The following is a 26472-nucleotide window of genomic DNA, read 5'->3' as shown; positions in this document are numbered from 1 at the left end:
AGATGACAGATCACAAGCCGTGAACCCGGTCTGAAGCGCGCTCTGCTGGTGCGCATGTGGCGTTACATCACTTCACTAAAAAACCAATACGCTCTAGGCATAACGTGAAACGAATCATAGTCGAATGTATTTTACCCGTGCATTCACGTTATATAGAACACACAAAATACAAAATCACACAGGAATATATTATTCAGACAGAAGTCTAAAAATGTGACGATGTCTGAGAAACAGGCCTATTAGTAATGTAGGTTAGAGCTTTACTTGGACACATCTGTGGCTCTCGTCTAGTGACCTCGCCGTGATCCCAGGTCTATGAATAATTAATGAGATCCGTGTACAGATTACCCCTATCAATATGCAATACCCATTACCCTGGTTAAATGGCTATTTAACAATTATGAATAGTGTCACTATTTCAACCCAATGGAAAACACTGGTGTGTCTCTTAGAATCTTAAACAAATAATTACATTATTATTGAGATTTTTGGAATATTGCATTTATATTTTCTATATTATTGTATTATATTCGCGCGGAATTCCAGGTTTGGCATATGCCTATAAATTATATACATAAATAATTGCGGAATTTGTTGATTAAATTACATTTATATTGCTCTATACATTATTGCTCTACACAGGGTTGTTCATAATAATATCAGGGTCAATTCGGATTAAAGGCGTTCAATTAATGCTTTTTATGTACAATTAAAGCATTGAAAAATATTTTCAATATAACTTTGCCTTTTTCATTTAATTCAAATTTTAGTTTTACTTATTAAATTGGCTTGACTTGAAATATAACTGACCATAACCCTACCATATATCCATCATAACTTCCATTAAATCGTAGTATCCTCTCAGTGGACGCACGTTGAAAGCCTTATTGGTCGAAGGGACAGACAAAACCCTGTTTAAATTCGTTTATTTGCCTTAGGCTACAATTTTGCCAGAAGGTCAACTGTTTATATAGATTTACATTTTAAAAAGTTAAATGACTTCAGTCTAAGGCCGTAGCTATGCATCATAGCCTACCATTATTTCTGGATTATCCAAAATATATATTTCTAGCATGAGGAAAATGTAATTAATAATAATATTTTTCTCTATTATGCCATTTTTTATGTGAACATCCGCAACTGTCCAATACTAGTTCTTTAGTGTCCACAATCCTGTCTAATCCCCTTGCAGCAGTTAAAGCGTCACTTTCATTCAAGAATGTGAATTATATGGGCCTGTCTACTCCCCAAAACCATAAAACGAACTTTATGGACCCCACGTGACCTTTCAGAGTCAGTAAAGAGATTATATGTTCTGCGGTACAGAGGCATTTACTAACTTCGAGCCATTTACCTGTATGATAGCCTACATGTTGGGACATTTGATGAGGAAACGTATAACTAAATACAAGCAAACAGAAGTGCGAATCAACCCAAAGAAGTCGTTAGAGGGTAAGTTAAAAAGGTTAAGCGTTTGTTTTTCTGGTAAAGAAGGGCAGCTTTTAAAACTAATGAATCCAATAACCTTAAATTGACAGTGGGCATTATAGATGACAATATAAGTTGGACTAAAACAATAAGAATACTTCTAACATTAAACTAGCAACAAACCTGACTCAAATGCAATGTACGCCATTTTGGACTATCCAAAAAAGGTTTCATCAAGGTGATATTATGTATGGAAACATATATAGACATTATTATTGTTAATGTATTATTATGTAATATATTAATATAAACAGTTAAAATACTATAGGAACTTGTTATTCATCATTTGTTTAAACGTGGCAAGATCAAAGTTGTTGGTTCACGTTTTCCCAGGGTCATAGACTTTAACCCATTAAGAGTAATTTAAATATCGCATAAAACATGTGTGTGGCCTATTACGTATTAGTTTGTAATATGTTTAGTGGAGAAAAGGTGAATTCATTGCAATTAACTTACTTCAAATATATCAAGCGATGAAGAGAAACTTTAATTCCAGCTCTATAGATTCACATACAAATACAAAAAGCTTAATTGGCAAAGTGTTTACCATCACTGTTCCGTAAAATCCATAGAATAGCACTCCCTCTCCAGTCCACTAATTGAAGCATTTACATTTTGATGCAACAAATAGTAAGTACTTAGTTTTAAACAATTATAATTGACATTTGTGCACAACATGTGATCGGCTAAGTAACAGATTAACTGTATTTTCAAACATAAGGCTCTGACCACGATAATCAAGCATAAATACAGCATTAAAACTTAGGCTACACTAAAGCGCTTTGAATGGTCCCATCAAGGTTTACATTCTTTGAAGAGCAGCATACGGTTTGGAAACATATAGCCTACTGTACACTTTACACCTGTTATGACTGTTTAGAAGTTACACAATATAAGAGCTCACGTGAAACATGACAACCTTCAAGAGGGAAAACAGAGCACATTACTTATATAGCCTGCCCTTCGACAATGAGTCTTTAACGTTTTTCCCAATCTATTTCCAAAGAACTACGGGCTACCATAACACAATGAAAACAAAACGTCTGTTTAATACCACAGAATATTTTTCCGTCTAAAATCACAACATGCCGAAAGGTGCTGCGTGTAGCTTACACTCCGGATATCCCCCTAATTATCACTTGCAGTTCGAGCTCAGTTATGGAACGCGCTACCTCCGGTAACCAGACTCATACTTTTGAGTTTATTGTCCTTCTTCCATTTCATCCTTCGATTCTGGAACCAGATTTTTATTTGTCGTTCCGTGAGGCACAACGTATGGGCTATTTCTATTCTCCTCCTCCGGGTTAGGTATCTATTGAAGTGAAATTCTTTCTCCAGCTCTAGCGTCTGGTAGCGGGTGTACGCTGTTCGGGCCCTTTTCCCATCCGGTCCAGCCATTTCTAAATAGCATGAAAAATTCCAATTAGGGGTACACAACACATGGTGGACATATAACTTCAAGCATTACAAAAGCAAACATGTTTATTCAACAAAAGAGAAAATAAAAATTGGGAATAAGTTGCACGCCGGCGCTTGCCATGGACGGAATTTCGCTCAATAGTCTACAGAACCAAAATTCCAACTTGCTTCCAGTTAAAAACATAAATATCCAGCAGTCATGCAACATTTAAAATATTCAAACAATCATTCCCAGAATTCGTGTGTTTATATAAAAAAAATAGGCTATCACTTTTTTTCTTACACTAGTAAATATCTTGCCATTAGACCCCATAAAAGCAATGGTCGTTAAACTATTCGACACCCATCTGTTGCCATATACTATCCTTACTGCCCTTACTGAATTCTGCTTGACAGATTTATAATGCTACAAATTTCGACTAAAGAAAAACACAACACTCAAGAAGAGCGAGCATGCAATCCACTCCAAAGCAAGACCACCACAAAACACAATAGTACCATGGTTAATGTGCAGTTTCCGCATCCAAGGGAATATTTGTGGCGTTTGGCAATCGTTTGACGTCGTCGTGGAGGTTGCGTTGGATTCCTGTTGTGGTTGTATCGCCCGGGCAGCGGTGTTGCTGGAACTGCTTGTGTGTGCGCCTTCCTCGGACTCAGAGACAACGCCGGTGTCCTCTATCTCTGTAAAATGACTGTTGCTGCCTTTGTTGAGATTATTGTTGATGCTTGAGGTCGTGCTCCGGTCAGATGGAGGAGAGGTTTTTTTTAGTTCCAAAGAATCGTGGTTGGCGCAAGGCAGGGGATCTGGAGATGAGAGCGAGCAGGTCGGCTGTCTGTACCGGGCGTCCGGGCCCGTGGACGGGAAAACACGGGTGTCATCTCCGACAGCCCCGAAGTGGCTACCAGTGTTAGTGCGATTAACGCTTAGGTCCATGCCATTGTAGTTGCAGCCGAACGACCCGGAGTGCATGGTGCCAGGGTCCCTGAACGTACCGTTCACAGCGCCGTTATTCCCATAATTTAGTAACTGATAGTCGGAGCCATTCGGATAGCGCCCTGAAAAGGAGTTAACAAAGTAAGAGCTCATTTGCTTGTTTTTAAAGGCTCGATTTGCAGATCTTTGTCACTATAATCCTCTCTTTTCGATTTATGATGTAATCATGAATTATAGCAATGAAGCCTACTGTACTTTGCCAGGTATGCGGCCAAATATGGGAGAGCGCTCGGGAATCACGTGCCTTTGTTGACCAGTCGTAAATTCTCACTGATGACTTCAAGAGGTAATTCATGCTCTATGGTTACAAATGATGACGAAATGATGGTCGTTATGCTCAAGTCAACGGTGCCTCCCCATTGCGCCCTGAGATCCATGTAGGCAGACAGCGTCATCTACTGGCAGTGGAGGTAACTATAAGTGAGGACGCTCTGCAGGCTTTTTTCATTGTGCATTTTGTTTAGAATATTGACTATTCTAGGACTATTTAACCAACACTCAGAGCTTACCGACATGTATATCAGTAATATGTTATAGTAATATTAGCATTTTTAAAAGGTTGGGTCTGCCCAATAAGTACATTTTTGCAGGACACAATAACAATAATAATGCCGACACATCAATAAAAGGTTATATTTTTACACAATTGAACAATGATTTAGTTGTATTTACATAATATTACAATCATTTCTTAAGCCACGTTATATTGAACACGACATCCAGAAGTGCAACTGCACAATAAATAACTTGTCCAAACATTATTTATAATAAAAATTAAAAATAACAATAGCTAATACAACACTTAAAGGTAATAGGCTAAATAGGCCAAAGCCACTCTTCTAGCCCAAAGACATTGGGGAACCAAGTTGGGGGCCTGTTGTTGCACATTTCAACGCCTCCGTTACGAAACTATATGCAGGTGTATTTCAATGTCAAGCAAAAATACTGACTAATCTAAAAGCACGATCAAAACAAAATAACCTAGCCTAAAGTTGTTTTTAAACGGCTTCTAATCTACAAAACCGTATTTACTCGTGCAAAAATCTATTAGACTAATATTTACATATTTCACAAAAATGTATAGGCTTATTGTCTGAAAAACAACAACCTACAATAATTAAACACTTAATGTTCCAACAATTATAGGATGGCTTTTGTAGCTTATTCATTCCGTGTCTTTTATTCTGTTTTCTTTTCATCATCCTCATCGCTGGGTTTCGAAGGATTCATAACTTTGTTCTCCTTTTTCCACTTCATTCTGCGATTCTGAAACCAAATCTTTATTTGGCGCTCAGTGAGACACAGAGCATGCGAAATCTCTATTCGACGACGCCTGGTCAGGTACCTATTGAAATGGAATTCTTTCTCGAGCTCAAGAGTCTGATATCGAGTATAGGTCTGACGGCCCCTCCGTCCGCTGCTTCCAAAGGTTCCTTCCAAGAAAAATCAAACAGAAGTCAGTCTTCATGTAAGAATCCAAGACATGGAAAGGAGACAATATTGATTATAACCGATATGACTGTGGAATGCATTCACACAGTTATTACTCTTATAGGTTTGTTATAATCAATATTAGTCAATACTGTTTTTAATGGATTAATGGAACATCACAAAAAAACTGTTGGTGCAAAAAACGTATACTGAAATTATTAATTTGATTCACATCTTAGCGTACTTGGACATAATAGTTTAACATTTGTTTTCTACAGAAATAGCGTATTTTCAAATATTTTAAAGACAATCATATCCTAGCTATTGCATCAAATAGTTCGGGCTACATCACCAAATCATTATACGTATACACAACAGATCTTAAATTGTTTTCCTGTTTTCAAAGTTAAAAGGATTTATGTCATTCTCAATTGCGTATTCAATGTTTTCTGAAGCTTCAAATCATCTCGAACACGCAACAACGTTGCAGTAGTCACCTGACTACTGTAACTGGCCACATACAGTAAACCGGCTTCAAGCTCCGTAAATAATAAAAAAAGGAAACAAATGTAATGAAAGTTTTAACATTTACTTACCGGTGGTGCAAGAATTCATTCTTTGCATCCACGGATACAGCAGAGAAGACTTCTCGTCGACCGCAGTGGTTATGTTTACATTCTGCTCGAGGCACTCTGACTTGCGCTCGTCCTGAGTTAAGAGAGACTGGTCCTCGCGACTTGCGAAAGCGCACGAACGGTCACTGTCCTTGTAAAATGTTCCAGCTGTGTAGTCGCAGGCACCACTGGTGCTGGGGCGACCGTAGACACCAGTGGTTTGCTGGTAATATGAGGCTGGGTAAACCTTCTCTTGCATATTGGCAGCTCCATATGTAGCGTTGGAAAAGTGTCTTAAAGAGTCGGTATATCCAGAGGAATACAACGGTATCTGACCCAGGAGAGACTCCTGTCCTCCCGGCAGAGAAACAGGAAAAGTTGAGTTGACAAAATAGGAACTCATTGGATGGACAACTGTATGCTCCGAGGAATATGATTTGTAGTGTTTTATAGTCCAAGTTGTTTTGTCATTACTTTATCGGAGATTTGGTTTTAGGGGGCTTGCGAGGTGCCACTGAATAGGGCAGAATGAAACTGTACCATCTGATCAACGTCTGGCCAATCGCAGCATCTGCGGTTGCAATATTGCCCTCATGGGGGGCTCTTGTTGCGCACAGGGGTCCCCATTGACGACGCGCCCAGGCTTCTCGCTCACTGTTTTGCACATGTCAAATGAGGTTGCGCACCCTTGACAATTGAGAATTTAAGTATTACGTTTTCGTTCTTCATTTCGTGGCAAAAAAAATAAAATAACCTATACATTAAGAAATAACATTTATCTAATGGGGGCACTGCTCCGTTTCTCCCTCTTTTCTCTGTATTCTCTCTCACACAGGCCATTTGACCTTTGTTATCTTTATTTTGCATTTAATCAACACTGTGAGGCGTTGATTACCAAAAGGCTGTGGGCTACTCGCAGAATCAAAAGTGAGCCGGTTCAATCACGTGAATGTCTACTTTAATACTATCGGATATGATTAATGTTTCATCATTCCTTAACGTGTTCATTGTGTTTATAGGTATTTCCACACGTTTCGGATAACCAGTAACAAGTAAAACAAGACGTCTACACTGAGAAATGTACGCGCAGATGCTTGCACAGAGGGGAAATGGATTTTACAGCGGATCAAGACCAATACAGAGGACGTTACACACTGGTTAATTGGTTTGAACATTCAAATATATAGGCATATACTGTATATGGGCTATCACGTTTCGGACTACAGTCATATATAACATATACATTTTTTGCTGTCATCATAATTATATTTCAATTTAGATCCATAAACATTGTAAATATTTTCAAATATTATTGTGTATATAACTTGGATATGGATGGATATGATATCAGTAGACCCATTTAATTTAATATGTGATAGACCTGTTACAGTAATAATAATTATGATTATTGTAATGAATAAATGTTTTTATTGAAAACAAAACATCTTTCTTTAAAAGTGGATGTATTTTCTGAACAATGTCATTTTACCTTACCTGTAAAAAAACATGTTAAAGATGATATGTCAACACAAATTTAACATATTTTATTAAACCAGGGGAAAAGTTACCATGATTTGGGGTATTTTTACTAAATCAAATTCATGGAACGGTCTTTTGAAAAAGAGAACACTCACAAGTACTTGACATTTTTAAATTAAAAGGATAATTTAGAAATAATGTAAATACATGATTTAGCTGACACTCTTATCCTAAGTGATATAAAAGAGTAATTAGGAGAAAGTGCCTTGCCCCAGGGCAAAACAGCAGAGTTTTTTTTTTCCCACATTGTGAAATCCTGAGCATTACCAACGAAGAGAATGTAAAAATTGATTCAAAATGGTCGCCCTCTACTGTCGATTTGAAGAAAACATAATGATATGTAAAAGGACTGTGGATATGTAAATGGACCAAGGACTGATTGGTTACATTGACAATTTATCTATGTAAAAATAGCCAGAACTTCTAAACTAAAAGAAAAAACACATTTTAGAACTTCGGTAAAGCTGAAAAATTATATTATGTTGAGAATATTATGTTCAACAATTATATTCAGCAATTGACATGCATATGTCAACATTCATAGATTCGTGCATTTTTTTATTTTAATATTTCTCTTCATATATTTAAATCTTCATAACATAGTGTTGCTTTGTAGCACTGAAACATCATGAACTTGGTAGAGCAATGCACTTGCAAAGCCATGGGTCTGATTCACACGTGAGGCGAATATGAAAAATACTACAAATGCATGCTAGTCACTCGGGAAAAACGTATCTGAGTATAAACTACTTTAATGTAAAAATAAAATATATTTACTTTTCTAAATCCTTCCTCAGAGGCCCATATGGATTACATAATGCGAAAATCACTAAAATCATGGTATTTTCTGTGCAGATTTTCTATGGAATCATTCTAGTATTAAATATCACAAAGTCACCAAGTGCAAGTACATCTCTATAAGCTGTTAATGATGACTGTTGACTTATAGAATTCTCATTAATAACTAATTCAACAGGAGAGTGTCAATCACTATTCAAACATGTTAACTGACTAGGCAATCCTGAATGACACTAACCTTCAAAAGCACCTGTACAAAGTTGTCAGTTCGTTCTAAATAAATTTGATATGAATAATGAATAAAAAAACTAGAAAATAACATTTACAGAACTCAAAGTGGTGTACTTGCTAGCCTGTTTTAAGTATCTATGTTTTTTGGGGTCTAGTATGGTGCAGAAGTCTGAGACCGCAGCCACCGTTGAATATTTACTACAATAGCATGGGTGAAAGTTGGTTTGATGTATCTAACTGGTAGTGGGTTAATTCAAGCACACATTTTTGTGTACATTTTTGTGTACTTCACCGCTTTCTCAATCTGAAATGCATATATTTATATATATTTTGCCTGAACATGTTGGTTTGGTTTTTACGTCGAACCGTAACTATTATTGATAGTGGGTTAATTTGAGCAAATTAATGAAAATGTACATATAGTTTATCACCATTTGAGAATGTGACCAGGGACAATAAAAACAGTAAAACTTCACCGCTTTCTCAATCTGAAAGAGGCAGCATGGGTGCCTTCGGAAGTACCTGTTGATGTCACTGAAGTTACTCCCACTCGTTCGATACTGCAACAGAGGTGTTCTGACATATTCATGCATAATTTTCACAGGATTATTAGGCCTACTTTGGATGGCAACCCAGTTTAAAGGGACTTTCAGTTTATTTGGCAGGGCCCCATGGCCGGTCTGTCAGATGTAGGACATCAGGAACGTTTTTAATCGGTCAGATGCGTCTCGAGACGAAGACGCATGTGTTCGGTACTGATAAACGATTTCATGCTGGTGGACCGTACAATTTAAATGAAACCTAGACCTAAAACAAAATAAGAAGGCACGATCTTCACGATCCTGTCATGACACTTTCCGATTCAAGGCCAAATATACAGCATCATGCTTTGACAAAATGAACTATTAATATTAATCGTGGACCAACATCATGGGTAATCTCTGGCAATATCTTTCAGGTCCAAATATTAGATATATACTGGTGTGGGGCTTTAAATACTGTCAAAAACATTCTAATATCTAAAGTTAGTCCTGTCTGATATGAATTATTTTTTGAATAAGGTTGGGCATTTCTAGTTTGAATGGTAAAACAGTTATTGTTAATTACTGTATTATGCAAATAAATGTAACTTAAAATTGTTACGACATAAATAATTTGAATTTGTGATAGGTATTGACACGAAACTTGGCCCATTCGGAACATCCGGGTTTGCTGAACGCCTAGAGACAGCAAGAGTTACTGTTAGTGGGTTAATTAATGTAAATTATACATAGGTAGACTCGAATTGTGGTTGGGATAACTTGAATGTGTGAAAGAAAAGTAAATTTGTTGTCTAGCTCTAATGGTTCAAGAGTTATTGCAAGAAGGTTTCTTCAATAATAAAAAATATATGGGCAAAAGCATAGTTCATAGGCTTAACAGTAGTTATAATTAATCACAAAGTTAGAGCGGTCACGCGATTTTAACTTCTAACTTCTGGTTCAAAACTCCTCATATTTTTTTATACTTTCCTCGCTAAAAATAAATCATGCAAATATCTGCCGACAACAATAGTTTATACAAAAGCTAGTTGAAAAACTAGGTGTATTTAAAACCCACGTTCATTTATTCACATTTATTGGCTTATAATTCAAAAAGTATGCATCCCTTTCACAAGCAATCTAAATTGAGCAATCAAATCTGGCGTGTGCTGTACATTTCGTGCTTTTAGCTTTAATAGTTCTGGCGTTGAGCTGACAGAATCATTAAAGTAATTAGAATTAAATTGTGAGTATGTAAAAAAAAAAGCTTGAGCTGTGCACTGCTTATTTTTAAGCACACCTAAACGGTTGATTGTGTGTTTACTTAATTGATTTTATATAGGTTACTGACCTTGGCAAGTCATGAAAATACAATACAACATTACAAAGGTAACATGGAGCTCTAGAAAATTAAAGCCTTTATTATTGCCACTAGATGGAGCCAAAGGGCAACTGACCAAAAAAGGTTATGAAGGATATATACCCAGTCCTCTGCTCAATGCAGTAAATAACATGATATAGCATAGTTCATGCTATAATTGACCGGGGCTCGACGATGACGATGATTACGTCAACGACATAGATGAGCTGTGTGGTGGAAAGTGGACATGGTGTGGATGGAAAGTGGTTTCTGATAAATAACAAGTGGACCATAGAGGAAAACGTTTACATGTCTTAGCTTACACTTCAAATGACTTATAAGACGTTGTAGACTGCTTAGCATTCATTATAAGATAAATGAATAAAAAGGTTATAGACAAAAAACTGTTAATCATGGAACTAAATATAGCCATTGAAGTTAGTCTGAATTTAAATGTATATAATGAATGTGGCAGCTTCCAAAATGTAGCCTATATTTATAACCTAAGCTTACCTATTTATATTAAACCGCCAAAATACTAGCCTACAGGTATTTGTGCCCCCCCCCCCCCCCCCCGAAAAGATGCTGCTGCCATCTTGCCACTAACAAGCATTTGCAAATGCATAGCCAATACAATGTAGCCATTTTGTGGGATACCAAAGTAACCTTGTTTTGTCGATCCTAATTTGCACGTTTTTTTGACTTACTCAACATTATATATATTTTTAACAACATTATAAAAGACAGGTTTATAGGCCTGTGAGTGCAGTGGAATAGAAAATGTAGACTTGACAACCTACCTTTGTGGATAATCCATCATTTCGCAGGTGGATAATTCCGATGCGATTATCACGGTTTTTCTTTCCTTTGGTATAAAAAGCATATGAATAACAATGCTTAAACGAATCCCTCTGTATGAAATAAAATAAATCCATTGTCCTGGCATTTAGTCTTCTTTGAGGATGCAATTTAGAGATGGCTCCATTTTCATAGGCTATGGAATTGGATGAGAATTTCCTCTTAGACTCCATCTCTAAATTAAAGTTACGCAGTGAGTGAACATATTTATAATATACAACTCAACAACACCCAGGCAAAGACAAAGAGCCAAGAAAACGATCGTTACTGAATGAGCAGTAGAAAACAGACAGCTGCGATATAACCTCATGGGAAGAAAGTTCCCTGTCCAGAGTCCACATGACTAGCCTCAGCCAATCCCAGAACCCAGCCAGTCGTAAAGTTCCATCGCAAAGTTGTAAATTTTCATAAACTGACTCTAATTTATACTTTCACGAACGCCTCAATAGAAGGCATGTTTCACTTCATCGCCATCTTTTTCTTTAAAAACGGGTAGGCTATTTTTAAGCTAAATGTTCATTAACTCTAAACGTTTAACCTAGTTACAGTAGCCTATCATTCTACACTTAGGCCTATATTATAAGGCCTACATTTCGTTATAATGTTTAAATCTGGCTGTATAGGCGGATGAACAGAATTAGCCGTCTTCGGCCCTACACCATCAAAAATAAATGCGGGCAAAATGTTTTATTGCCCGGGTTGATTGGCTTACTGAGCTGCCACATTTTTTTTGGCTCACATATAAAGTGATTAAATGTGATGCCATATAGATATAAAACATAGATAAGATTTACTCTATATGGAAACGTAATGTGTAGAAAATAATTTGGTAAACAATACATGGAACAACTTTCGATTGAGGCCTACCCCTAGCACAAGCCACTGTTGCATAATGCAGTCTTACATTTTATTTAACTGACCTAAAGGATTTGCGACATTTATTGATGCAATAAAAACATAAAACCTAAAAGCTACAACATTTTAAAAGGGTCGCAGAGACAACGCAGCAAAACAGTTTTAGTTTAGACCAAAACATCTTCCAGGTAACTGGAAATGTTGTTTAGTTCAGTTAAAGTATTATCAACACACTGTCGACCTTTCTATAAAATTCGTAATTATTGTGTAAGCGTACAGTTTTCATTATTCTACATTCTGAATATTATGCGGGTTTTAGATTATGTAGACAAATAATTGAATTTATTCGAGTTTGTATTAACTTCACAATATCTGCCTTTTGTTTTATTATTGATGTGTATCAAATGTATACGCTCAAACCTTTTGACTACCATTTTGTATACACATTTATTATTTCTTTTACAATAGGAAACAACGAATAATCAATCCATTATAATATTGTCAGAAAGTGTGGCATCTATTCAAAACCCTGCACAAAGTAGCTCATACATCGTAATGACCTAAATACGTATTTAGCCAATTTTGCAGAGATTCATACCAAACTTTAAACTGGAATGATTCATAAAATGTTGCGTAAAAACTTGTTGCTCACGTCTTAACTTTAAGCGTGCATTATGCAATTTTAATTATATAAAAACCTTTTAATTATGAACTAACAGTACATTCCAAGGTGGATTTCCCCCGAAATACAATTAATTACAAATACAAAAAAGATGACTGAGCTGGTCCAATGATATTGTGGACACATGGCTGAAGGGATTGGTTCCCTGGGTTTCTCCACTCATTTAAGGAGCTGTCTCCTCATATACATTTTTAACCTCTGTCTGTCTGTGAAAATTAAATTACCAAATTCTGATAAGGCCAATCACCATGCCTCAATACAGCCACCTCCAGCAGACTCTGACATTTGATCAGGACACCTGCACTCCTGAGCACGTCCTGCCAAGTCATTACACTTCTTATCACTTACTCAACCCCAAAGTATTCCCTGGTACATACTGTATGTGATTAAAGGAGAGCACATTCTTCTGCAAACAAGCTAGCAGTCTCCTGAACCACCACAAGGTGTTGCTAGCACACAAGAATCCAAGGCAGCCATGCCTGACATCCAACTCATCCATTCCGGTTGGAGCGGAGACAATTTGCATCCTCCTCTGAGGCACACTGGGGCACAGTCGGTATATAGTGTACAGAATTTGAACTCCTAGCAGCAGCTGTCTGAGGCAGTGACTCAGACAGCAGTCGGAGACAAAATTGGGTTAGGGTTAACTAATCAGCTGGCTCGTTGTTGCCCATTGAAAGAAGTTAGTTTGGCTAAAGCAAGCGTTTTAGCAGAGGCAGTGCGTGTATCGAGAAAGACAGGGCCAAGACACCCCCTCATCATTTCTTTGATCTGGTGAGGCCACTCAGTTTACTGACCCCACACTAGAGGTGATTTTGATTCTAACAGCTGATTTGAATATGTAGGCATTTTGCAGCCGAAATAGTGCTAAAACATTTACTTCAGCTGACTCTAACTGACCATAGTTGATCAGTAACGGTTAATTTAATAGGCCAATGATTTCATAAACAATAACTTGCTTGGCCTTGGTGAAACGGATTACATGCACTACACTTCAGACATCTTCTGACAGATAAAGCATCTAACCAGTAACCAAAAGGTTTATAAATTGAATTCTTGTTTGGCAGTAGAGGAACAATTTGTAGTTCTGCCCCTCAACAAAGCAGTTAACCCCTAATCTATCCAGGTCAATGCTGTGAACTACAATGTGTTCTCAGTCAACTTTCAGGGTAAAATAAATAGAATGTAGCTCTCCAGTTTTGTCTAATTTATTCTGACTGTGTGACTGTGGTCTTGTTCTCCTAGCATACCAGAGTGTTTGATGAACTAATGGCTTTGAGCAAACAATTTTCACAACACATATGCCCAGGTTGTTGTATTACTTATTTCCTACCTTGGCTAAGTCATTTTACCCACACAACGCCACAGGTCAATACCGAGGTGTTACACTATAGCCTTTATTGAACCCGCACACACACACACATACATACACACACACACACAGTTTTTCAGCAAAAAACAACTTCAAAACGGGGGCGAAGAATGGAATTTTTCTCCAGTCATAAAATTGATTTACAGTTTATTATTGACAGCACAAAAAGTGATTGTCCTCTAAAGAAATCCTGGTAATCCCCTGGAAAATCTTTACTGGGGGTAATTTAAAACAGTTTATTGGGGTCATACAGATTTTTAGGGGTTAGTGACTCAAGTTGTGAAGAACAGCTCCAGCAAAGGGGAGCGGAGACACCATAAAATGACCAACCATTTTGGAGAGGTCTTGGAGCGGCCAGGCCTTACCCACGGAGGAAGAACATCTTTGTCTTGTCAAGGTTTTGCTGGAGTTGGTGGGCCAACATCCAAGCACAGACGACAGCTAGACAGGCAGAATTGAGTGTCTCCACCTGGGTGTTGGTGGGGAAGGGTTGGCTGGTATGTCAGGGTGTGACGGAGAGCAGTGACCTGATGTAAAGCGAAAGGGTGAGAGTCTAGAACCAATGCCGGGGGGAGACCAGTAATAAAAGCCTGTGGACCAGACACTCATCCTCTCCACGTCACCTGATGGGAGCAGCCTGTCAGGTAGGATGCTATTCATGAGTGCAGAACCTCAGATTTCGCGTTCAGCATCAGAAGACCAATATGTCGCCTTTGCAACTGCCTGACATCGGTTTCTGCTAAGTTGGGCCTACACCCCAATGTGTTCAGATATAATGGTATAAGTGCACAATCGTTTTATTTAACTGCTACATAACTAGGTCAGAACCAATTTTTATTTATCAACCTGGCCAAAGGCATTCAAATACAAGAGACAAGAAAACACACAAAATTACATGAATCCTGTAAAAATATAAATGAACAAAATAAACAAAGGCATAAAATTACAGTACGTACTGCAAGACACATATGTTTGATGAATTCAGCAGGTGGCTAACTAGAGTGAGAATAAAACGGTAGATGTATGGTACCTTCTGTTATCAATTAATAGTTTGCTTTATCCTTTTTCATAGCGTTTGAATTTACACTGGCATGTTCAATACGTAACTCGAATAATTGTTTCTAGTTAGCTTATTAGCAGAACTTCAATTTTTTTTGCTGTAACATTTAATTTTGTAAAGCTGTAAATAGGGACGTTGCAAGTTGCTCGGTCAATTAAGTCCTTTACACAGCGCTAACGATGATGAATGTATCCTGCAATACTAACATCTTTTACACAGTTAAATATACCTACTTCAAAATCCAATTTTCCAAACAAAATTCCTCCCATCGTGCAAAACTGGATAGTGGACGAATATAAACTGAGAATGATGGGACCCAGTGAGCAGTGGTTTAGAGAATCGTAAACCATAAACGGATGCTTTAGTGACCAAGTACTCTCAATAGCTTGGTTTTGTGCAGTAATGCTGTTGATTTCGTTTTACCACATAATAAATGCATTTGGGCTAGTAGCTGGGAAAATGTCCCGCAACTGACAGCGCACAAGGACTAATCTCGTTCCCAGACACTTCTGCTCAAATTCACGTAATAGCCAAGGGCCGAAGTAACACAACGTCAAACAACTGATTTTTGTAGTGGATTTCCGTGTGGTTGTCAGTAAAAAGCAGACAGTGCTTTTCAACTGACCCCTCTGTTTAACATTTAAAACAGTTTCAACGATCAGTGACACTATAGTACGTTTTAGGACTATATAGCATATTCTCGTATAGCAGGCTACAATCCACCTCCATTGGTTTCAATGGCCTTTGTAGGGCTCGATTTGATCCGGACACAGATCCAGTCCCCTCAGAGATTACATTTTTGGGTAGAAAAAAATGCTAATCCTAGGCCATTCGTTTCCATCAGCGAAACCGACGTCAATGTGTTGCTGCTGCCAAACAGTTACCCCACGGACAATAGGCTTGACCCCATACTGGAGGCAAACTCGAGCTGAACTGCTTTGTAACACGTGACCTCCTTTGTTTAGAATACTAAATATACGGACTCGCTGAGAACGCGCTGCTTGGCAGCTTCCTCCACTGTCAGTTCGCTCCCACAGTCGGGCGCGAACCCGTGGCATTCTGTTTCACAATACATTGTTCGTAACCTTTCAGCCATACACCTGCAACGATTGTTTAATCCAGTGTTTCACAGTCCTGGTCCAAAGGTGTCCAAAGGGGTCCAAACGGGTGCACGTGTTTGTTTTTGCCTCAGCACTCACACCTGTACAGTGTCCTGTGTACGATGTCCGTTGCATAACATAGGCTGAAATTACATATTTTAAACGATAAAAATGTTGATATTCTTAGATAAGAAATGTGTGGTTGCGATATTTTACAAATAGGTGAAGAGTTTTGTGCACCAGTGATCAGTATTTAAGTTTAAAGATGTCACGAATGCTAGCATGAGTAGCTGAGATTGCTAACGCGCTAGTTAAGCCAGCAACTCAAGGGATAGGGCTAACAGAGTTAAATCCTAATTATCGCTTAGATAAATATATTACGCCAGTTAGATAGTAGCCTGTACTGTACACAGCTGATCCAAATCAGCATAACGGATTTATTGATTTACAATATTGTTTAGTTAGCTTAGCTTAGGTACCAAGTCAAGGGCTGTACGCCCATTTTACTTAAATTTGCACCTAATTTGCTGTGCAAACTGGCATTTTATTATTATGTACCAACGTGACAAAAAAACATTATTCTAGCTTCAATAACTATTTTTTTGGTGTACACCTAAATTTTTCAGCATAAAGGCCCTAAAATCTCATTTGGTATGGAGAGGTGTCATGTGTGTAGGAATTCAACATTGTACAGTACATATAACAATGTAAGAATACAGTTAAAACATATTGGTTCTAAATACAGCTTATTTTCCCAAAGCCTCACTGTATTAACATTTTTACAAATCAACAAATAAAAAGTACACCTAGTATATGTGCTGCAATCATTTTCATGCAATAACAGTTTGCATTTATAATGATTTCATTACTAAGCAAAACTTGAACAGTAAAATTACTAAAAAAATCCTTTATGTAATTCATGTGGTAATGTTTTTGATTATTCATATGAAGTATATTAATAATATGCCTACAGTTATCAATATCATCCTCAATTTAACAAATATCAACTTATAAAAATCAATGCATTATATTTCTGAGACAACTTCATTTTATTTTTTACTGATATTTCACCAAGTAAGGTTGCGCAGAAGACACTCTTATTTACAGCAATGACCTGGAAGTAATATTGGGTAAACTGCCTTAATCCAGGATGACTCCTTTGGTGATCATTTCACTGTTTCAAGATTTGGCACAAAAAAAGGATTACAGTTAACTTTGCAAAATGATAAATGAATGCATAGTGGGACCCCCCCCCAGATAAGATACAGTATCATCAACATCACAGTCAAACAAATGAGTAATACTAAATAGTCATATTTGTGAATTAAAAATAAATAAAGAAATGTATACAGTATGTGGGGACAATTTTGGGAGATCTTTGGGAGACTCTTTCTTTGCTCTTCCCAGCTCATGGTTTGTGGCACTACGGAAGGACCAGCGATGTCCTATGTCTCTGCTCCCTAGGGCTCTTGTCCGTGCTGGAGGACTTTGTGGAAGGGTTTGCGGACGGGGTGGGTACATTTGGGCCGCTGGACCAGGGGCGCTCGGGTGGAGATAACAAACAGGCTCTGCAGGGCCCTGGGGTCGTGGGACGTGTTGGTGCAGTGGAGCCGTGTGGGCCTTCCCTGAGAGACGTGCGACACTGTGACCCGGGCCTTGGACTCCGCACTGGACACGCTCATACTGCCCCGACGGTCCCCATTGACTGAACGCCAGAGACAGAAAAGGCAAAAGAGAAAGACATACGTGGATGTGAAGAGTCTGAAAAGTGTGCCCTCAAAATGACAAACATGAGAACACAGAGCAGTGGCGACACAGAACAAGCTCAGCGGTTATGCTCACTCGTCCACGGGACACGCTGGGCACTGTTGCCCCTCCTCTGGTTCCATGGTGCCACACAGGTCTCTACATCCGGCTCCTCGGTGGTGTGGTAATGGAGGCAGGCAGAGTCTGTGTGAGCGGGCCCCTGGTGTACCCGGTCCAGACTGGGCCAGGGTCGATGCCGCAGATTGGACTGGACAAATTGAACGAATGGCTTGGCCCCGGGAGGCACCCCACTTTGGATCGAAGCACAGGGGTTGTTCGGCCTCCGCGAGAACCCGGTCAGGGAGTTCAACTGTGGGGGGCGTGACATGGGAGAAACTGAAGCACCTCACGACCACTGGTTTCCGGAGAACTTTGAAACAATGCCGCGATGACATCCCGTTGGAGAACAAGTATGGAGGACAACTTCAAACTGAACCGACTGAGAGTGACTATGGAGCCTTACCTTACAGGCTGCTTCATGTCTATGCTGGGGCAGCTCATTCTGCTCGTAGGGGGGTGTACGGGCATGAGGCACTGGGTTGCCTCCCTGCAGCAGCCGGTAGACCTGCTCCACCACCCCAAGGTCCCTCAGAAGTCTCTCCCGTTGGAGCAGTCCACGCACCCTCTCCGTGTCCTCCTCGTCCTCAGAGAAGTCCTGCACCGTAAGGGAACCGTTGTTGCTTGCAGGAGGAAGGGGGGGCACTGCTAAGAGCTGGAGAGACACAATTTACATCATGTGAGTAAGGAATTATCAAAGTGTATACTCACCCTTCAGCATTCAATGAGATGTTAATGTAAACATGGAAAATGCCCACTGGTTGGTGAGTTCAATGTGCACACGCAGGGGGATGTTTGGCTCCCCCTTGTGGCTTCTGAAAGGCCATGCAGTTACACATCCACAATAAGAGTGCAAACCCCAATGATATTGGGAGACTTAAGAATTCCTTGTATGGTTGTTGTTGATGCCCCCCCCCGCCCCCCCCGGGGAATGTGACTCACAGTAACCTGTTGGGAGGTGGCCAAACCGGCTGGTGCTCTGTGTGTTTTGACTCTCTCTCCGGCAGACTCCCCCTGTAAGCCCAGTCTACGGTGACTTCCTTTGTGCTCCTGCTCCTTCTGCTTCAGACCCAACTCCTGACGCTGTTGCCTGAGTCACAGACGGGGTCCCACGCAAACCAAAATGAATACGGTAAAAAGTGTGTGTGTGTGTGTGTGTGTGTCTACATGTTTGTTCGTGTGTGTGTTGGTCTGCCTCAACATTGGGTTGGTTGTGTCTACCTGGCACATTCCTCCCTGGCCTTGGATGCGGCGGTGTCCTGAAACAGGGAGCTGCTGTGTTTGAAATACTTGTCGTACTTCTCGCCCCCCTCCCGGGGGTAGATACGCCGGTAGCCACCCAGGTGTTTAGCCTCGTACCTCTGCATCTGCTCCACATTGGCTGCCTGGGACTGACGCAGCTCCTCACTCCTGAAGGCACACAAATCGCCTCGACCGAATTAATGAATTGAATGCATTAAAATAAAGGTAAAAAGACGAGACTGAGCCTGTAACATCGTGAGCTAACAGACTATCAAATGCTGCAATAAATAATTGAACTGGGTACGCGATTCATTATTTCCACCACTATACGAAACGGCTGATTTCCAACAGTGGTGAGAGCATTGTGCCAGTAACCGAAAGATTTCTGGTTCAAATCTCAAGCAGATTGTTTAGAAAAATCTGGCAATGCGCCCCTTGAGCAAAATAATAAATTGCTTCAAGACGAACATTCTGAATTATATCCTATGAATCACACCTGACCGTACCTCGCCTCTCTGGTACGAGTCTGCTGTAGCCTCTCCTTCACTCTGCGCTTCTCCTCCTCCGTGATCTTCCGACGGTCACAGGCACCCAGGTTTATAAGGACCAGGGTGTCATACAGCAGACCATCCTTAACCTCCCGGTCCAGCCTGGAGTCAGTGGTGAAACTGGGGGAGTGGTTCACCTGCACACACACACACACACAAATATACACTCAGCGAGTACGGTTTGCACGTTAAGTAATACAATGAGGAAGATGAACATGATGAATATACCCATGTTCCGGTAACCGTGGTAATGGGACATTATATGCCATTTCACAGTGGGCTGCTTGACTACGACACCCCTGCGTCTGTGGACTCCGGAATTCACTCACAAGACCCATTTTAATACACCACCCTGATTAACGAAGAGGGCCTCACCTCCAGTAGCCAGGGCCTGAGGCGATGGTCCAACAAAACATCGAAGCCCAGGATCTCAAAGCAGGCGCTGCCGGCGGCATGGTTGGGGAAACATGTGTGGTAGTTGTGCTTGAGGACGGGATGGGCAGAGATGAGCGTCTTAATAATCACGTCCTCGATGTCCAACCACATCTTCTCCGTGTCGCAGCACATGGCCTCCAGGTGCTTGTTCAAGGTGGAGAGTTTACTGGAACGACAGGGACGAGGGACTCGAGACCCAAGCGGCACCTCAGCAGTCGTGTGCGGACGGATTGCATGAACACGCAGAGGTGAAGGTCAATCGGAGAGGAATTTAAACACGTACTTACCGTTTGCTGCCCGTGTCGTCGTCACGGACAAAGTTTTCACTGTTCTTGTTGATGGCATAGTTGGTCAGATGCATACAAACATCATTCTGGTAAAAACAAAAAGACAGTGAGGGTCCGGGATATGTGAAATTGTACTGTGAGAGATCAGGGGGGACCGCAGATACACTATGACACAGGAATAGACATGAATACAGAAATTGTTTTAGTTAAACGTTCCGGGGTTATTCCTCGTGTCAACTGGTTATCTAAGAATGAATGAAAGAGTTAACAATAGAACCAACACTTCCAACTCAGAGTCAGAGGAAACCAGAGGAAACAGAACCAGAGGAAAGAGAGAAATGTGTAATGCAGTGTAATCATTGAAATAAAAAGTCTTAACAGGTGCAGAGCTTAAACATACATCGCCCATTTCCCCATCAGAAACCGGTGTTCAATTCCCCGCTCCAACTTATCTGTATTCCCCCTGTCACTTCGAAAAGTCGGCCGGAACATATCTTTTTTTTTTTTTTTAAGTTCACAGCCTAGCGGTGTTTCCAGCTCACCACGTTGCCATAGCTCGGATCGTTGTATTGAGTTGTGCAGAAACGGGCCAGCCCCTCATTGTACAGGAAGATCCGGAAAGGGTCACAGGAGGTCACCAGCACATAGATACGCAGGTCAAACTTGAAGCCGTCAATAATGAATGGCTGAGTTGGAGGGCACAATTCACATTCAGAAAGACAGTTTAGTTTTGGCAGATAAAATACTATCAAACACTCACATTTGGTCCTCTGCTCTCTAATTGGGTCTTTTTTTAAATGACACTGTGATTATTCTGGCCACTGAAAATAATAATCAGTTACAACATTGCTACACCAGTACACCTGCCACTGCAGTTGAGCAACGAGTTGAATCATTTGTGTGAAAACATCAGTCGTGTGAAGGCTCCCTCTCTGAGCAGGGGCAAGGTGTGTGTGTCAGGAAGTCTCACCCGGGAGATGTACACCTGACAGATCATGTGTTCTCCTGGGCGGATGTCTTTGCTGGACTTGGTGATGAAGATGCCCCGCCCTTGGCAACCGGAGTCTGGTTTACAGATGTACGTCTTGTGTTTTTTGGCCCTGGTGTACGCTTGGAAGTCACTGTAACTGCAGACAAACGGCCATCACTGATGTCCCTCGACTAATTTGGCTGCTAATCCAATGTGCTCTTATCTTGTGGAGACAAAGCAGTGACAAGGAGAACTCACTCCGCTGGGAGGCACCATGTTGGGGGGAAGATGTTGTAGTCTTTCGGAAAGAGCTTCAGCATCCGATTCATGTTTCGAGCCAGAAGATCCTTCCTACAAATCTCGCTCATCCCGGGAAAATGGTTGATCTTCTGTAAGAGCACACACACACACACCATCAGGGGTGTAACGCCATGTTTCTTAGGTGGGGAACCGCGTGAATGCCTGTCAATGCTCACACACAGACTATTATGTGAAGAACATTTTCTAAATGTTAATACCCTCATACACCAGATTAGGCATTCAAAATGGGACATTGTCATTGTAAAGTATTGCAAGTTTTACCTGTGTAGCGTCCAAAGTGCATTGCTATTCTAGGCTCTTTACCCCCCACTAAACCTCTGCAAGGTATTAAATGTTACGGATCTACAGCAGCGGTCGTCTGTTCAGCGAGGTGAACCTGAGAGGGGCAGACTACCTGGTAACGCTTGACGTCCATGACCCTGTCCAGTGAGACAGAGCAGTCAGTCCAGAAGAGTGTCCAGTCCTCGCCCTCCACTGCATCCCGAAGGCCATATCGGCGAGCGGCACGTCGCACTGACAGGGCGAGGTGGGAATATTAGAACACACATATTATTCTATTTCTGCGATTAAAATGTATTTGACTAGAATAAGAAGCAAAACTGCGGCGAAACAAATGGATCGTCTAGGATTATTACAGTGTGGAGGTAAGCAGAGCAACAGTGACGATTACTCTGGAAAATATCACATTTCTCCACAGCATAAGGACTTTGACTCACCACTTTCGTATTTGCAGTTGACAACATTGATCCATAGTCATCTGGAAGAGAAGAGAAAGGGGGACAGACATGCCTATCTGCAGCGTCCTATCAGCAGCGTAGCCAGAAACGTGTGAACGTGTGGCCCACCAAAAATGTGGGTGCGTCAAAGTTGAGGCACTGAAATCATAAAAGTAGCCAATCAATCAAAGCAAACACTACTACCACCTACTGCGTACATTTGATCTGCATAACTTTTACCCTGCTTTTTGACCCAATTGTGGTGATGTCAAATGTGTCATAAAGACCCTTCTTTATTGCAGCAACTCCCAGCAGATATTGATAATTCAGTCTTCCAGAGCACATCTGAGGATCTGGCAAAAACTAGGTACCGCTCATCATCTGGCTAATGCCATCCCTATGGTTAGGCATGGTGGTTTGGAGCTGGTCAGGACCTCAGATTGTGCCGAAGATTTCTTTTTCAGTAAGACAAGGACCCATAGCACACAGCCAAGACAGCGCTGGAGTAGCTACAGAACAAGTCTGTGAATGTCCCTGATTGGCCCAGCCTGGATTTGAACCCCAGGAACACCTGAGGGGAAACCTGACAATAACAATTCACTGACACTCCCCATCCAGTCTGCATCCCCAAGAAGACTCAAAGCTATGATGTTTGCCAAAGGCACTTCTATAAACAACTGAAATAAGGGTCTGAAAACATGTGAATGAGATATTTCCATTCGTATATTCTATAAATTGGCACACATTACTGAAAAAGTGTTTTTGCTTTTCCGTGATGGGGTAATCTATGTTGATTTATTGTCAGAAAAATATATGTAATCATTAGAAATCCAGTCTATGATACAAACTAGGAGAAAGTGAAGGGGCCTAAATGCTTTCTGAAGCCAATGCATATGAAGCCAATGCATATGAAGCCAATGCATATGAAGCCAATGCATATGAAGCCAATGCATATTGGGGCATGGACATAGTTCAACATGAGTGTGCCACACTGGCTTCAGAAACTGCTGCAGTATCAAACAGGCCGGACACCAGCTCTGATGCCTCAGCATGAACCTAAAGCCCACTGCTTGCTTCCCAAAATAACAAAAGTACCCAAACTGATTGGGTGGGCCTGACAGCGAAGTGGCAGTTTAAATAATACTCTGCCTCGCTCAGAGGTTAGAGAAACACCCAAAAGACGACGGTGCCATACAGCTTCTAACTTGAAGTACCTCTTTTTCCTTTTCTTCTTCCTCTTGCCAGTGGATGGGAGAGTAGGGGTGCAGGCCTCAGGTGTCCTATCGCTCCCCCAACCCTCACCATCCTCTCCCTGCTCAGGTCCACACTGAAAAGATTCCTCCTCAGGGTCTCTTTCTGGGCTTTCCGCTGGCAGGCCCATCCTGAACAAGATACACACAGAGTAAACGCATGAAGTCTAACATGACAAGCACACCAATGAAGGAACGCTTACAAAAACAACAGCCAAACGTCAGAATTGAAAGTCATTGTTACCTCCTACATCCAAGCAGCTTTGCGCACATTTGCACGATTGTGATTCGATGAGGGTAGTAACACCCCTGTAATTTAATCAACCTGATCAGAATACAGGTTGTAATGCACACAGGGAATAGTGTTTCCATTCCTCTTCCTCAGGTAAGTACTCACGCTGTCAACATTCAATAGTTTCTGAGCAAGACCGACACAAAAACAGAATGTGACCATTACGCTGTACGAAATAAATCAGTTAGCAACTCCATCTGGTCCTACAACTTCCCAAATGCACAAAATGGCAGCTCTCCAACCTTTGTCCTCTCTTTAGAGTACACACTAGTCTCCTCTGACCGTACAGCGGTCCAAATCCCCTGATTGTGTCCACGAGTGGCCCTCGTGCCCTGAAGGTGAAGCCCAGGTAAAGCTAGGCTATTTGTTGGTAATGGAAATTGGCTGCACAGGGCTAAGGGGTAGATGGTAAAGCACATCCCTGTAAGAAGGCCTGCAGGAGGCCTAGGTGCTAGGTAACAGTATTTCAAGCCAATGATCTGGATAATCCTGGCCCTGAACTCTTAGTGAGCTTGGCCAAGATAGCCCGGTGACCTCAACAAGTATTCTATTACAACAAGCACTCGACTCCCGTAGGAACTGAAGGACCCATCCAAATAACAACAACTGCATGAACATAGTCTTAAAATAAACCTAGTGAAACACGTGCCTTGACTATATGACGCATTAGATTTTTTTCAGTTCACTCTCAGCAGAAGCCATTAGGCAGGGTGGAATGCATTCATACCGGTTTGATCAACCCCAGACATTGTGTCATACAATTTAAGAGTCTACACAGATTACACTATTACAAATCCAATAACAGAGGATACTCCCAGACACTTCTCTTTTATGGGACAAATGTCACACTGCAAAACTTCTGGAATTTAAATTTTTTACACTAGATAAACCTTTTTTTTTTATATAGCTACATTTAGGCTAACATTTTTGAGAAACTTTCCTCAGGGGTAAAGTGAGGCTTAACAAAACACATAAATAGCATGGACTCTGTGTAAGGAAAACTTCCCATCACTTGTGATTTTAAAACATTAACATAGTTTAATTGTTGTGATGACAGAAAACTGAGGATGGTACATTGTAGTGAGTGAACAAAATGAACAGAACAATACAAAAATACAGAAAACAAATACCTCAAGGAATTAAAATAATACTGTCAAAGGAATATACTTTTTTTATACCTAAATGCAAAAATGTAAGAAGCCATATTACAGTTGTGGTGTAAAATCTGTAACATTTCTGTCAAGACTTGGAAACTGCTGTCTAGCCATGATCTCCAACACCTTGACAGAGCGTAAGAATCACTGACATTCTTTAAACAGGTACCCGCTCCGCACTGACAGTACAAAAGTGTGTGAAGATTGTTAAAAAAAAATATATATATATCTAAATGTTAGAAAGTTCTGATAGGAATGAAACATCCCTGTTAATTAAGTACACTGACCTGGGCTCTACATGTGAGAGGGGTTGGAGAGCAGGAAGATGATGAGCCTCCATCTTTCCAATTCACCCGTTACTATGGGCCCCTCGGTTTTAGGGGCCCTGCGAGATGTGTTTGTTCCCAACAGAAGGCAGCTCACAGAACCACATATCCACGCGTGTCCAGTGGATTGGGTGGCCAAAAATAAACTATCGTAATACACAGATCGGTGCATCCATTAGATGGGGTATGAGCTATAAGCAGGAGTTCACAATTAAAGTAGTTTGACACAAAATTGTGTCACTGCTAGTCACAATGCACATTTGCTAAAATTAAATGTTACACTTGTCATTTCGCACGCTATTATCATGCGTGCTCATGCTTTTTTATATTGACCGCCCGTGGGACTCGCATCGCAGAACGCTGGCGTTGCTAAGGCCATGCTTATGCCAATTGATACTCACGGGAAAAACTGATGCTGTGCACTGAGGTTGGAGTCGATTGAGGAAAAGTGTATTTCAGATCAGAAATGAACCGTAGTTGTATTAAAAGGATAAGCCATACCCCCAAAAACAATTATATTATTATGTTTTTGGTGTAAAGCATTTTTTCACGAATTACAGCAATTTATTATTGGGATAGGGAAAACATTAACACATTTAATAGCACTTTTGACACAATAACCTCTAACGGTCTAAATCTATTAGGCTATATTGTTTTCGTAACCAGTGGGATTTAAAGCAATCTCGTTCTGCCCTTAGCACCAGCATGGTCAGTCAACCTTCCATAACTACAATAAATATTTTGTG

General features: G+C 40.5%; 3 protein-coding genes across 4 annotated transcripts; all 3 read right to left on the bottom strand.

The window, feature by feature from the left end:
• Window positions 1–1954: 1954 nt before the first annotated feature.
• hoxb5b (homeobox B5b) lies at window positions 1955–11534 on the bottom strand. The gene is made up of 3 exons (XM_010866061.4): window positions 11196–11534; window positions 3406–4299; window positions 1955–2888 (listed from the first exon to the last, which is right to left on the bottom strand). The coding sequence occupies exons 2-3, from the start codon at window positions 3992–3994 to the stop codon at window positions 2641–2643; spliced, it is 837 nt and encodes a 278-aa protein (XP_010864363.1). The 5' UTR covers window positions 3995–4299; window positions 11196–11534; the 3' UTR covers window positions 1955–2640.
• Window positions 4288–6748, bottom strand: hoxb6b (homeobox B6b). Its single transcript, XM_010866053.3, has 2 exons — window positions 5929–6748; window positions 4288–5334 (listed from the first exon to the last, which is right to left on the bottom strand). Exons 1-2 carry the CDS (start codon window positions 6347–6349, stop codon window positions 5081–5083), a joined length of 675 nt encoding a protein of 224 aa, XP_010864355.1. The 5' UTR covers window positions 6350–6748; the 3' UTR covers window positions 4288–5080.
• Window positions 11535–17242: 5708 nt separating the features above from the next.
• ttll6 (tubulin tyrosine ligase-like family, member 6) lies at window positions 17243–24728 on the bottom strand. 2 transcript variants are annotated; one of them, XM_010866034.5, is made up of 15 exons: window positions 24199–24728; window positions 23919–24086; window positions 22705–22742; window positions 22383–22501; window positions 21926–22056; window positions 21668–21824; window positions 21240–21383; window positions 20698–20783; window positions 20351–20576; window positions 19934–20112; window positions 19407–19595; window positions 19128–19275; window positions 18592–18840; window positions 18165–18438; window positions 17243–18027 (listed from the first exon to the last, which is right to left on the bottom strand). In XM_010866034.5, exons 1-15 carry the CDS (start codon window positions 24324–24326, stop codon window positions 17783–17785), a joined length of 2481 nt encoding a protein of 826 aa, XP_010864336.4. In that variant the 5' UTR covers window positions 24327–24728; the 3' UTR covers window positions 17243–17782. The 2 variants fall into 2 exon arrangements, with proteins under 2 accessions (XP_010864336.4, XP_019901848.3); XM_020046289.3 differs by lacking the exon at window positions 24199–24728 and having other exon boundaries at window positions 22705–22745; window positions 23919–23996.
• Window positions 24729–26472: the final 1744 nt, after the last annotated feature.

Source organism: Esox lucius, chromosome 5 (assembly GCF_011004845.1).
Source record: "Esox lucius isolate fEsoLuc1 chromosome 5, fEsoLuc1.pri, whole genome shotgun sequence".
NCBI classification, from domain to species: Eukaryota; Metazoa; Chordata; class Actinopteri; order Esociformes; family Esocidae; genus Esox; species Esox lucius.
This window is presented reverse-complemented; position numbering and strand designations above follow the sequence as displayed.

Bases quoted from the DNA above. Each gene is read 5' to 3' on its own strand.
- hoxb6b (XM_010866053.3), bottom strand. From the start codon at position 6,349: ATGAGTTCCTATTTTGTCAACTCAACTTTTCCTGTTTCTCTGCCGGGA. The intron at 5,335-5,928 runs GTAAGTAAATGT...TTTTCTTGGAAG, and splicing joins AATGAATTCTTGCACCACCG to GAACCTTTGGAAGCAGCGGA.
- ttll6 (XM_010866034.5), bottom strand. From the start codon at position 24,326: ATGGAAACACTATTCCCTGTGTGCATTACAACCTGTATTCTGATCAGG. The intron at 19,596-19,933 runs GTACGGTCAGGT...GTGTGCCTTCAG, and splicing joins ACTCGTACCAGAGAGGCGAG to GAGTGAGGAGCTGCGTCAGT. The intron at 19,276-19,406 runs GTAGACACAACC...TCTGTGACTCAG, and splicing joins GCCAGGGAGGAATGTGCCAG to GCAACAGCGTCAGGAGTTGG.
- hoxb5b (XM_010866061.4), bottom strand. From the start codon at position 3,994: ATGAGCTCTTACTTTGTTAACTCCTTTTCAGGGCGCTATCCGAATGGC. The intron at 2,889-3,405 runs GTACTATTGTGT...CATGCTATTTAG, and splicing joins GAAACTGCACATTAACCATG to AAATGGCTGGACCGGATGGG.